This window comes from Solanum lycopersicum, chromosome 4 (genome assembly GCF_036512215.1).
Source record: "Solanum lycopersicum chromosome 4, SLM_r2.1".
In the NCBI taxonomy this organism is placed as follows: Eukaryota; Viridiplantae; Streptophyta; class Magnoliopsida; order Solanales; family Solanaceae; genus Solanum; species Solanum lycopersicum.
In genome coordinates, this window is record NC_090803.1 from 44,212,034 (window position 1) to 44,224,330 (window position 12,297).

At 34.0% G+C, this 12,297-nt stretch overlaps 1 protein-coding gene across 1 annotated transcript; it reads left to right on the forward strand.

The window, feature by feature from the left end:
• Nucleotides 1-2,355: 2,355 nt before the first annotated feature.
• On the forward strand, nucleotides 2,356-7,396 carry LOC101253581 (leucine aminopeptidase). The gene is made up of 4 exons (XM_004237481.5): nucleotides 2,356-3,508; nucleotides 5,422-5,655; nucleotides 5,729-6,055; nucleotides 7,001-7,396. The coding sequence occupies exons 1-4, from the start codon at nucleotides 2,528-2,530 to the stop codon at nucleotides 7,295-7,297; spliced, it is 1,839 nt and encodes a 612-aa protein (XP_004237529.1). The 5' UTR covers nucleotides 2,356-2,527; the 3' UTR covers nucleotides 7,298-7,396.
• Nucleotides 7,397-12,297: the final 4,901 nt, after the last annotated feature.

Sequence of the window (12,297 nt, forward strand, 5' to 3'; positions counted from 1 at the left end):
TAAGCATATACATTAATATACCAACAACTTGACATACATTATCCTCAAATAGCATTCATCTAGGAGCACCTTTTATTCCAACAACAATCTTATTTAAAAATTAGTCAAACATTAATAAAAGATTTAGCCATATTACAAAATCATAAAAATATTTCACAAAAACAATAAATTGATCAAAATTATATTTCAATTTAATATCAAAATAATCATAAACATTTAATAACTTTGCCTGCAAAAAGAAATTATAATGATACTTTGTAATTAAATAAATATAATTCATTAGTCAAGTTGTTCAAGGAGTAAGATTCTGAATTTTGTTCAAATATAATAACCTCCATATGAATTCAAGTAGACTTATGAGGAATTGTAGAGTTCAATAATCGATAATGAAATTAATTATTCAATACTCGGTGCTCAAATACTAGTTGAGATAGTAGAGCAATAAAGTACTAATATCGGTCAATGAAATACTAACCTTGTTGATTCATATATGACCGATTTTCTCTTATTTCAAATTGAATTTAGAAAATTCATAACATGTAATGAAAACAATTTCAGAATAATATAATATATATAGAAGAAGACAAAATATGGAGATGAAGAAGACATATTTTCTTCTTATTCAAGTGTTTCTTACTATGAATGGTAAATAATATCTCTATTTATAGAGTGTGTTTGGTATGAAGGAAAATATTTTCCAATTTTCCCATGTTTGGTTGGGACAAAAATTTTGGAAAATGTTTTCCGAATCAACTCATTTTCCTCAAAATTAAGGAAAATGACTTCCCTTCAAAAATTAAGGAAAACATATTCCATAACTCTCCTCAAATTTCAAATCACTTTTTCTTTTGAGAAAAACATCAATTTAAATAAATATTTTCAATTTTAAAATTTTATTTTTTCACCTGATCCTTGATCCTACCCCCACCGGCCAGCCCCCCCCCCCCCCCCACAACCCCTCCCCAAAAATTAATTTTGCTTTTTAAAAATATTTTCAACTTCAAATTTCTATTTTTAAACTCCTACCCCTCCCCCCCTCTCGGCAAGCCCCCCCACCAGCCCCCACCCACCCCAATCCCCAAAAAAATTAATTTTCTTTTTTAAAAATACTATCAACTTCAAATTTTTATTTTTTCACTTCTATCCCCTCCCCTCCCCCTCCCCCACCCCATCCACCATCACCACCCAAAAAAATAATAAATTTGATTTTGAAAAATATTTTCAATGTCATAAATTATTTTTTACTCTAGTAAAAATAAAAGATGTCTCTCAAAAACATTTTTCATTCATAAATCAAACACTAAAAATCATTTCCATAAAATATTTTCTACTCACCAACCAAACATGAGAAAAAAAAAAGTCCAAAATTTACTTGTTTTCCAGGAAAACATTTTCTAGGAAAACATTAACCATGGAAAACATTTTCCTCCATACCAAACACACCCATAGTGTTAAAATTTAACTCTCAAAGGTCATCTTATTAAAAGTCAAATAAGTAGATACATCGTTATTCACCAAAGTTCATATCACCTTGGAATTATACAAACATAAATCTAATTAATTAATGAAGAAATCAAATGGACAATCCACTATTCAATGGATTTATAACAAATTTTAATTTATTTATCTTCTTATTTTTTTCATACAACATATTTAAGACCACAAACTTAAAATACATTTTGATACATTCAATGTATTTTTAATTTAGAATCCCGAAATTTAAATTTATTTTAAAATTTTTGTAAACTATCTCTCAAACCAAAATAACATAAATTAAATGAAAGAGCGGAATATAACATTAACTTCATTTCAATTTGCTTTTTTTTTAAGATCCAATTCTTTTGTAATAATTCTTTAATTTAAACTTTTTTATGTTACATTCCATTTATTATTTTTATTTCTTTGTTAAACAATGTGTAAGGTAAAATAGGAGAATTTTAGTAGCTCAATTGATTAACTACATTAACTCTCACCTTGTTGGTAATTATTTGATTTTCCACCTTGTAATTCCCCTACTCCATCAAAAAAAATAAAAGCTTAAAAAAAGTCACCCCAAATAATATAATATGTCGTATGGAGGAGCCTTATATCTAATATGTTATAGTGGATATGGTGAAGGCATACATTGAAGAATTTGAGCATGAGCTTTTTTCGTGTCAGATATCATCTCATTCCGAGAGCAAACAATCTCTAACTAAGTAGTTTTTGAGGTTCACCGAATTCCCTCTGGGATTATTAATTACGTATACATAAGGAATATTTAACAAAGCAGACCAAAAGAATATTTTCATATTTAAAATTCAAACAAGGAATCTCGATCCGAACACATACCTTATAAGTTAGCATGGACTTGTTATGTTTCAAAAGAATATGGTTTTATGTTACTAGTTTATAAGTAAAGTAGCTTAGTGGGTATATTTCTTTAATTTTAGAGTAGGTGAATAACAAGGTGACACCATTTTTCATATTATTCTTGTTTGTATGTATCATCTTTGTTCTTCCTTAGAGATTCTCTGATCATCCATCCATGGCACCCATTGACCCTCATTCCTTCACTGATTCAACTCATCCACTAACAACCCATATCTCCCTCACTTTCTACTTCGATTTTCCATCTTCCACCATCTCCTCTGCTACTCTTGTATCCTTTTCTACCCCTTACACTGGACCCCTTACTCTTGACACTCGCTCACTCTCTGTCTCTTCTGTACTCGACCCTCTTTCCCTTTCCCCCTTACCTTTCTCCCTTTCTCCTACAGACCCAATTCTTGGACAATCACTCAACATTTCCATTTCTAAACAAACCCATCAAATCTTAATTCTTTCGAAAACTAGTCCTTCAAGTTCAGCACTTCAATGGCTTTCACCTACTCAAACTTTCAACAAGAATCACCCTTTTCTGTATACCCATTGTCAGCCTATTCATGCCCGTTCAATTTTTCCTTGTCAGGATACGCCTGCTGCACGGGTTAAATACACTGCAAAATTGAACATCCCGAGAGAGCTGTCGGCGGTTATGGGGGCTAGACATGTGGAGAGGAGGGACCCGATTCCGTCTGAGGGGGGAGGGCTTTGTGAGGATGAAGTATGGTGTGGGGATGATAGGGTGGTGGAGGAATTTGTGATGGAACAGCCTATACCTCCTTATTTATTTGCATTTGCAATTGGGGAGTTGGGGTTTAGGGAGGTGGGACCTAGGACTAGGGTGTATGCTGAGGCGGTTCCCGAGGTATTAGATGCTGCTGCTACGGAGTTTGCTGGCACGGAGGAGATTGTGATGGTTGGGGAGAGGCTTTTTGGACCTTATGAATGGGAAAGGTTTGATCTTTTGGTGTTGCCTCCGAGTTTTCCTCTTGGCGGAATGGAAAACCCAAGGCTGGTTTTCTTAACGCCCACTGTGATTAAGGGGGATGCCAGTGGATCGCAGGTGGTGGCGCATGAGCTTGCTCATGGCTGGACAGGGAATTTGATCACAAACAAAAACAACGAACACTTTTGGTTGAATGAGGTATTATACCTTTTGGTTTTAAGCACTTGAAAAATAAATTTCAGATGAAGAATATAATGAAATGCTTTGTTTATAGGATAGTTAAGATGCAATCTTTAACATGATTACTTTCTGTAAGCTTATGATTTGATTGGCAAGGGTGAAATATAGAAATTGATCAGACAAGTGCCAACAGGAATCTCCTATGGAGTAGCTTAGAAGTTGAAATGTTGGAGTAACAACCTTGAGAACTAAATTTTGAACTATAATAGAGACACACTAGGTACATATATATAATTACTTGATATTTGTGCTGATGAGAGGTAGCGTATACTGGTAGCTTATCCGGGTGCGGACAAATTAAAGAAAAAACTTATGCCAGTAGGATGGTTTGTTAGTTTACTCCCGAATTAGTTGCTAAAATAGGATCAGGTGGATCCTAGAGTTTGTAGAGACATGTAAAAACTATGGTTTAGGGAGTTCAATTCGGGAAGGTAAAATTATCTAGAAGTGGTCCAAGGCGAACGAAATCTTTTATGCCAAAAAAGTTACTGCATAATTGTGCATCACATAGCATCTTCTGCTGTTCTTTTCATTTATTCTAAGGTTGGAGGTGATGGAGGATGGACTAAGCAAATAGTCAAGCAGAGTTATAGGTAAAAGATCAAAATGCAGAAAAGTATCAAGACCTGTTTTGTCTTTATGCACAAAGCCCACTAAAGCATGTGTTAGTGAAGAAAGGCACAAATGAGGAGAACGTTGAACAAAAATCATAGGTGCAATTCAAGGAAAAATAACTGTAGACGGAATGAAAACTATAGACACAAACAGTAACATTCAGGAGTCTTAACAAAGAATACGGAGAAACAATAATTAACTTTCTGAAGTAATATCATGTCAATCAAATGTAGAAACCACGTTAACGATCTAATTTAGATGCAAAGATGGCCATTTATGTTTTAAATTCAAATCTAGTTAGTAGCTAAAATTTGTAAGGTTCTATCTTCAACCACTAAGCGTTTACTTATAATGCTTCTTCAATCAGTAATATATCACTTAATTTGTCAGTGATATTTACTGTTAGTACTTTTGTATAGGGCAAACCCAAGGATATGAGGCATTCGAAAGTAGGCAGTACCACGTTCTGCCGCCTAGACTATGTGAAGTTCTCAGCTTGGGTTGCACCTAGCTCAACTAGAGCCTTGAACAGGAGTACAGTAAAAATTAATGGGGTAGATCTCATTACCATATCTCAATTATGGGACGTATGCCATGCAAGAACCAAGAGTTTGCAAAACAGAGTAGACATTGCGGAGAACATGGAAGGAAAGGGAGGGACTAATTGGTGTATTTGAAAAGTCAATCTGAAAATATCTGCATGCTTAAGTTTCTTTAAAGGCCTGAACAAACTATTATTTTTTTCTCAGTAGGCTCTGATTTTCTGGAAGTCTTTTAGTTTATAATGAACGTTATAATATTTTTGTTTTGGCTCTATTACATTTGAATTTCCTTGACCTTCTTGTTTCTTCACTTTAAAGGCTTCACCTTAAACCATTGCCTTCTGAGACACTGTTCAGGAACTCTGCTTGCAAAATTTGCAATGCTGCAATTTTGTGACTACTATATGATATCATTCCATTTGGTAACTTATTTCGCATGAAGGTTATTTACTTGTTTTTGAAACACCGCAAAAGGTGGATCTTGGCTTCTACTTGTATTACGTTATTGAGATAAGACATAGAACTTCTGTTCTTTTCTATGAATTGTGGATTAGAGTATGAAATATGATTCTATTATGAGGACCCTAGAAGATATGAAGCCCAATTCTTGCATTTACTTCTGTCTGCAACTCGTGCATAGGCATGTACTATGATGGTTTATTGCTTCCACAATTAGGATATGACAACAATTAGACTGATTAACGTTTCTTGAAGGGTTTCACAACATATGCAGAGAGAAGAATTGTTGAGGCCGTGCAAGGTGAGGACATTGCTTCATTAAATATTGGAATTGGTTGGATGGGGCTTGTTAAGGATGTGGAGAGATTTAAGGATAACATGGAGTTCACCAAGCTAAAGACAAGTCAGGCAGGTGTGGATCCGGATGAAGTGTACTCTGTAATTCCATATGAAAAAGGCTTCCAGTTTTTACAGCGTATTGAGAGACAGGTTGGTTAATCATCTTGTCCTGGAAATATGCTACTTTCTTCTTGAAGAGCTAACTTAACATTTTATTTCTCAGATTGGAAGACCTGCTTTTGATGTCTTTCTGAAGAAGTATATTGCTACCTTCAAATTTCAGTCTATTGACACTGATATGTTTCTCAATTTCCTTAAAGCTAATGTCCCTGGAATAGAGAACGAGATCGATTTGAAACTTTGGACTGAGGGCACTGGGATCCCTCCGGATGCCATGGAACCAGTCTCTAACCTTTACTCAAAGATTGTTTCGCTTGCTAATGAGTTCAAGCTAGGTAGGATACCAAGGGAGGATGAAGTTGCTGAGTGGAAGGGACAGGAATGGGAACTTTACCTTGAGAACCTGCCCAAATCTGTTGAAGCATCTCAGGTACTAACCAGCTATTATCTGACAAGTGTCGCCTTAAATTGACAACTTATATTTTATCTGCCTTTCCCCTTTTCTTTTTTGCTTTTATTTTGTCAGTTGATGAAGTGATTGTCTTCTCCGTTTTTTCTAGTGTTACTTCTACCAAATGAGTAATACAGTGTTAAATCCTCTGTATCAGTTAATGGTTATTTGTGGTCCTTTGCCTCAGGAACTACACACACACACACACACACACATATCTATATATATAATTTTTGACAAGCCATAGATCCATGTGCTTTTGTCTATAGTTCCTCCTTTTGTAAGTATTTACCTTTTACCCATGGATCTCCAACATAATGAATCATCAACTTCTTCCCTGTTTCTGGTCTTTTGTGTTTGACTGCAGCCTATCTCATTTTACAACTAAAAATTGTTTCTCCAAACTTAAGTTGCAGGCAAATTGATTCAATTGTTTGTTAATGCATGTTGGTGAAACGATTCAAATGCACGCATCCCAGGATTGTGTTGCTTCTTCTGCATGTGTATTTGCATGTCTCCATGATTTAATGGACAAAAAGTTTGTGACATTTTAATGAGTCTATCATTGATTAGAGCCTTCATCGGTATTGTTTCTCTCAAAAAGAGCTGTATTTTTCTCACCGACCTGTCTCAGAATGCATTGTAGTAGTTGGATGCCTCCAAGTCATTAGCCGATAGATCTGCAGTGTGATTCTCATTCTCATATACCTTTTTGGAGTTGATTTTGCTCTACTTTTGCCCTTGGACGTTCTGATTAAGGAAAGAGAGTTTGTTATTACAAGCCCATTTGATTTGTGTTGCATAATTATATCTAATGAAAGCGCTCAGGCATGTGCACTCTTGCCTTTTTAGACTTTGCTCTAAACTCACCATTTGTTCTTGTATTGGAAATTTGTTGTTCAAGTTATTTAGTGCTATTTTCAGGTAAGAGCTTTAGATGCTCTGTATCATCTTTCAGAGTCCAAAAATTATGAGGTCAAGGTAGCTTTTCTTCAGCTGGCCATTTCAGCAAGGTGCAGAGACTACTATGGTGTGGTAGAAAGAACTCTGAAAGAAGTTGGCAGGATATTATACCTTCGTCCACTCTACAGTGCACTCATACAAGGTGATAGGAAGGAAGAAGACAGAGATTTCGCTAGAAGGGTATTCTCGGAGGCCTGTGATTCTTACCACCCCATAGCTCAGGCTGTCGTTGAAGCTACTCTAGCCAAAAATGTCTGAAGTTTGTTAAATTCAAAACTTGCTAATGTAATGTTAAAAGTTAGACACAAGAGTGATTCTTACCTAAATTCGGTGGCAATAATATTTTGGTTGCAATGAGGATGAATTATGTTAAAGTCAAAATTTGGATCAACAAGGTAATGAATCCACAAAAACATATAGGTTATTGTTGTTGTAAATTTTTAAAGTTTACATGGAGGAAGGAGATGAAAGAGATTGAATAAATTGATTTAGGGATATAAAAATTATTGGTTTTGTTTTTTTAGGGGTTGGGTTCCGATTAAAATGATGGAATCGGATGATTTCAATCAACATTGAATAATTTGGTTAATTTGAAAATATTGTCAAACAAAGGGTATATCTATTGGGTTTGGTTACGACATGAATATGAATAGTCGCATAGTCTTTCAGAGGATAAAGTTGAGGGATATTTTTTGCCCTTATCCTTTGAATCTTTTAAACTCTCTAATTTATGAAATCAAAATGTTTAAACACAATGTATATTTGCGCTCACTCAAAAATATGGACATTAATAAACATTTACGAAATATTAAAATATATATAACTCAATTTTTGACCCAACTTTCAGCCTTTGATGTTGAGATCACGAGGCTCCAAAACTTCATACCTCTAAATTTGGTCGACACTGAAAAAATAGGTAATGACTTTGTAACATCCAACCTATTCAGAATGTCTGAATTAATTCGTATTTTCAGAGTAAAACCAAGAGTGATTAATATGCTAAGAAAAATGTGTTATGAAGTATATAATGATCGTATTTTAAGTTTTGAAGTTAAAAAAGTTATAAAATAAAAGTCTACGAAAGTTATCTCAAATTATTTTTTAAAATTTTTTGAAGTTTGGGTCAAATATCTCAGAGTTTTTCTCCCAATATCAAAAGTGTTAGAGGGCCCAAATATTATCAATCGGAGGCTTACAAACCTAATTTTCAATGCTAACAAATTGGTTATACATGCAACTTCAGAATAGTTTTCATGTTGGTGCTAGGACGATATTCATGGACTCAACATTATTTGTCGTGAGCATATTGTATCTTTTGTTGGTATGAAATAAACATGTTAATCTTTTGGGTGGTTCCTCTTTCAATTATTTTTTTACAACTTTGCCAACATTTTTATCTGATCCATAAAATAAGTAAATTCATTACGTTTGTAGGTTGTTGTATAATAAAAGAGTGACAAAAAATAATCAAGAAGTATCTGTCTTAGAGCTCTTTATGTGATAAATGCATATCCCATGATGACACTCTAGATAGACTAGCAATTACATTTCCAATGAATGGATAACGATTTAATAAAAATGAATAATTATTTACGTATTCCAATTACATTTTTCAATTGATAAAAATTGATTATGAGATTCATTAATTTTTTGAGTCTACAATTTCAAAAGCCAAAGAATGTTTTGTTGTCGTCCTTTAATGTTGTTATAATGACGATGTCATAATATTTGAATTTCAAAAATATTGCATCTATTGTTATTATCGACATATAGTTCAACTAGATAGATTGGAACTCCATAAATAAAAAATGTGTACTTTAATCTATGTTTAGCAAAAAAATGTGAGTGTCATTTTACATTTGATGTTCACAATCAATATGAGAACTTCTTGAACTAAGTTTTGTCCACGAGGCAGGATATATGTATATTTTAACAAGATAAACACAATAAAGAAAGTATAGATATTTGCCTCTAGGACGACAATTTCAGTATTTAGACAAATATAAACATTATATTGAAACATCAAAAGATGGGCTTTGATCCATTAGAAAGCTACTTTGAAATTTAACATATGTTCAAGTCAATTCTTCAACTAAAATATCAATCTTCAACTTAACTTTCTTAGTTGGTCTCAAGTTTAGAGACTATCCCATACACAAGATGCGGTGCTTATAGCCATTAGTGTATAATACTCCGGAAAATTTTTGAGCTAAAACTCAAACCATTCTTCTAGTGAATGAGATTTTATCAAGGAATAGAAACTTCTTAAGTGTTAAGGTCACTAGATGTAGAACATTGAGTTCTAAAAGAACTAAATTAGAAATAGCGAAATCTGAATTTTGGATGGTTAAGCTAAGTATGAGTTTTGGATCAACTTTAAATGACTATAACTCCTAGAAAATGATGACTTAGGTGTGCTACAAGATACCAAAGGAATGACTTTGAATTATATTTTCGACGCCACCTAGTTTGCTAAGTTTTGAGTAAGGATGAGTGAGATATGACCTTTTGAAGTTAGGTTGTCCAGTTAAGGAAGGTTAGCCGAAAATAGTGAGGGGTATTTTGTTTTTTTCCTTATCCAAACAAATTTAATTCGTTTATAGTAATATTTTAGGGGTCTAATCCTCTTAGGTTCAGATTTATAATCCTAATGTACACAGTAGAAAAATTACGTCAATCCATTGAAATATGGTATGCTACAAGTGAATATTTGCGCCAAGAAATGAATCAGAATTTTAGGATGACTGACCCTTTTAATCTAGTTCATATAATTTCTTTCTCGGGAGCTCGAGTAAATACATCTCAGGTACATCAATTAGTAGGTATGAGAGGATTAATGTCGGATCCTCAAGGACAAATGATTGATTTACCTATTCAAAGCAATTTACGCGAAGGAATCTCTTTAACAGAGTACATCATTTCTTGCTACGGAGCCCGTAAAGGAACACCTAGGGTTTTAGATGAAAGTTCAAGAAGAGAAAAAAAGAGGAAAGAAAAGACAAGAGGGAAAAAAAGAGAGGATCAAGCATTCATCGATATTCTTGCGTCTTGTTGCAAACTTTTGCCATAGGTTTAATCCATAACAGGTATGTGAGCTTCCATAGTGATGGTTTTGTTCACCCACACGCCAAATAGGTTATTTTCAGCCTGATTTCATTCTCAAAAGTTGAAGGATTCAAGTTCTTGATAGGTGTTCTTGAGGTTCATTATAGATCTTGTCTTGTTGGGGTTTTGATGATTTATTGAGATGAAAGTGATTTTTGGAGTGTATTAGTGTTTACTTAGATTGGGTAATTGAATCTAAGGAAAACTTGAGAAAAGAAATTGATCAAAAGCGATTTAAGGTTAGAAAACGAGAGGCAGAGTTGATCGAAAGCTTGCCTAGGGAGAAGCTGGAACGGTGCCCCCCAGATGCGGCCAAGGGGATGGGAAAGAGTGCCTGAGTGCGCTCAAATGATGTCTCTGAAGTTAGGATATGGCTCCCCGTGCTCGGAATGCACAAGGGTTGCCTGCCCCCACTCCTTTTCTTTCAGTTGTCCCGTTTGAGGTCATTTAAAGCGTATCTTCACTCCTTTTGATTCTAAACACTTAGAAATCATTCATAGCATGAATCATAACCTTGAATTAATAATTCAAGTTCAAGGTAAAGCTAAGATTAAGTTTTGAGAGTTATTTGAACCTTTTGAGAGAGTCTCTTTGAGTCCTTTTGAGTAGTCTTCTACAACTTCTAGTAACTTGTTTCAAGGCTCGAGCAAGTACGTATGAGGATAAAGAGATTTTATTCATTATTCTACTTTTTCATCATGAGATCCTTCATATCATGAACCATAACTCTTGAATTCATAATTCAGATTCAAGAGAGAGTTAAAAAGCACAGTTCAGGAAAGCCTTTGAGTTCAATTATGAATCCTTTGAGATCAACTATTAATTTGAACTAAGTTTTGAGTATGTAAGTAAGAAAATGAGAAGAGTTGTACACATGAGTTCCTTACTGATATTTTTACCCTTGATTCAAGTCTTTCATGCTCATAACTTCCGCATGAACCCCATCAGTTGAGTACCTTTGAGAGGAGTAGTATCTTTCAAGTTCTAAGTCTTGAGTATTGAGTTCATAATATCCTTTGAGATTATATTTCTAACCATAGGACTATCACATGTTACCCATGAATTCCTTAAGTTGAATTGTTCATGCCCATAATTCCGCATGAACCCTATAAGTCGAACAGTCTTGATATGAGGAGTACTTTTGAGTTCTTGAGTTGAGTAGTTCATGCTTATAATTCCTCATGAAATCTCCAAGTTGAAAATCATGAAATCATCTATAAATATCATATCATGAACCATGAATCCATACTTCAATTCAAGGAAAGTTAAGATCCAAGTTTAGAAGTTAAGAAACAAGTAAAAGCAAAGTTTATAAAGTTCTCAAAAGTCTTTTAGAAACACTTTAACTTTGTTTTAAGACCGAAAGTCTCAAGTTAAGCTAAAACTAAAGAGCCGAGTTCACTTCGGAAAAATCTATAGGGAACTAAGTATTCCCAAAGAATTTATAAATATTTTCACATTTAAGATAAGAGGAAACTAAGATTTCCAAAAGAGTTTTGAGCAGGGAAAGGGAACATCGATTCCAAGAGAGATTTTAAAGCTATGTGTTGAGAAATTATCTCAACCTAAACAAAGAAGTTGTTTTAAAAACACATGAGCTAAGTATATTTTTGGAGTAGTATTGAGCACCAATTGGGGATGCGAGTTCATAATAACTCAAGTCTTCATAAACCATGTAGTCATCATGGGTAATAATGGGTCATACTTTTTACACTAAGTTAAGCTAGGGGATCCACTAAGTTAAGTGTTCTATATGACGACAAAGTATAGGAAAATTTTAGCAGCGTGGGCAAGATGTTGCATCACCACTTAGACTCATAGTGATGGTTGTCGGTTAGAGAATATCTCACAGAAACTATATTACTTTATTAGATGAGTAAAGTTGAGTTTGTTATTGCATTTTCTTTAACGCACTAAGTTGCTTTTAATGTTTTATAAATCTTTTCAATATATTGCATGCGTATTCTTGATTTAAATTGAGTTAAGTATCCAGTGTTGAGTACCCAGATTTGAATATCATATCTTAGAGTTGAAAATCTAATATCTGAGTTGAATATCTTGTCCATAAGTACTTCTGAGTTGAGTAAGTTTGAGTAGTTTTCAGTATCCCTAAGTATTTTTTGAGTTGAGTAAGTTTAAAAAAAGATAAGTAT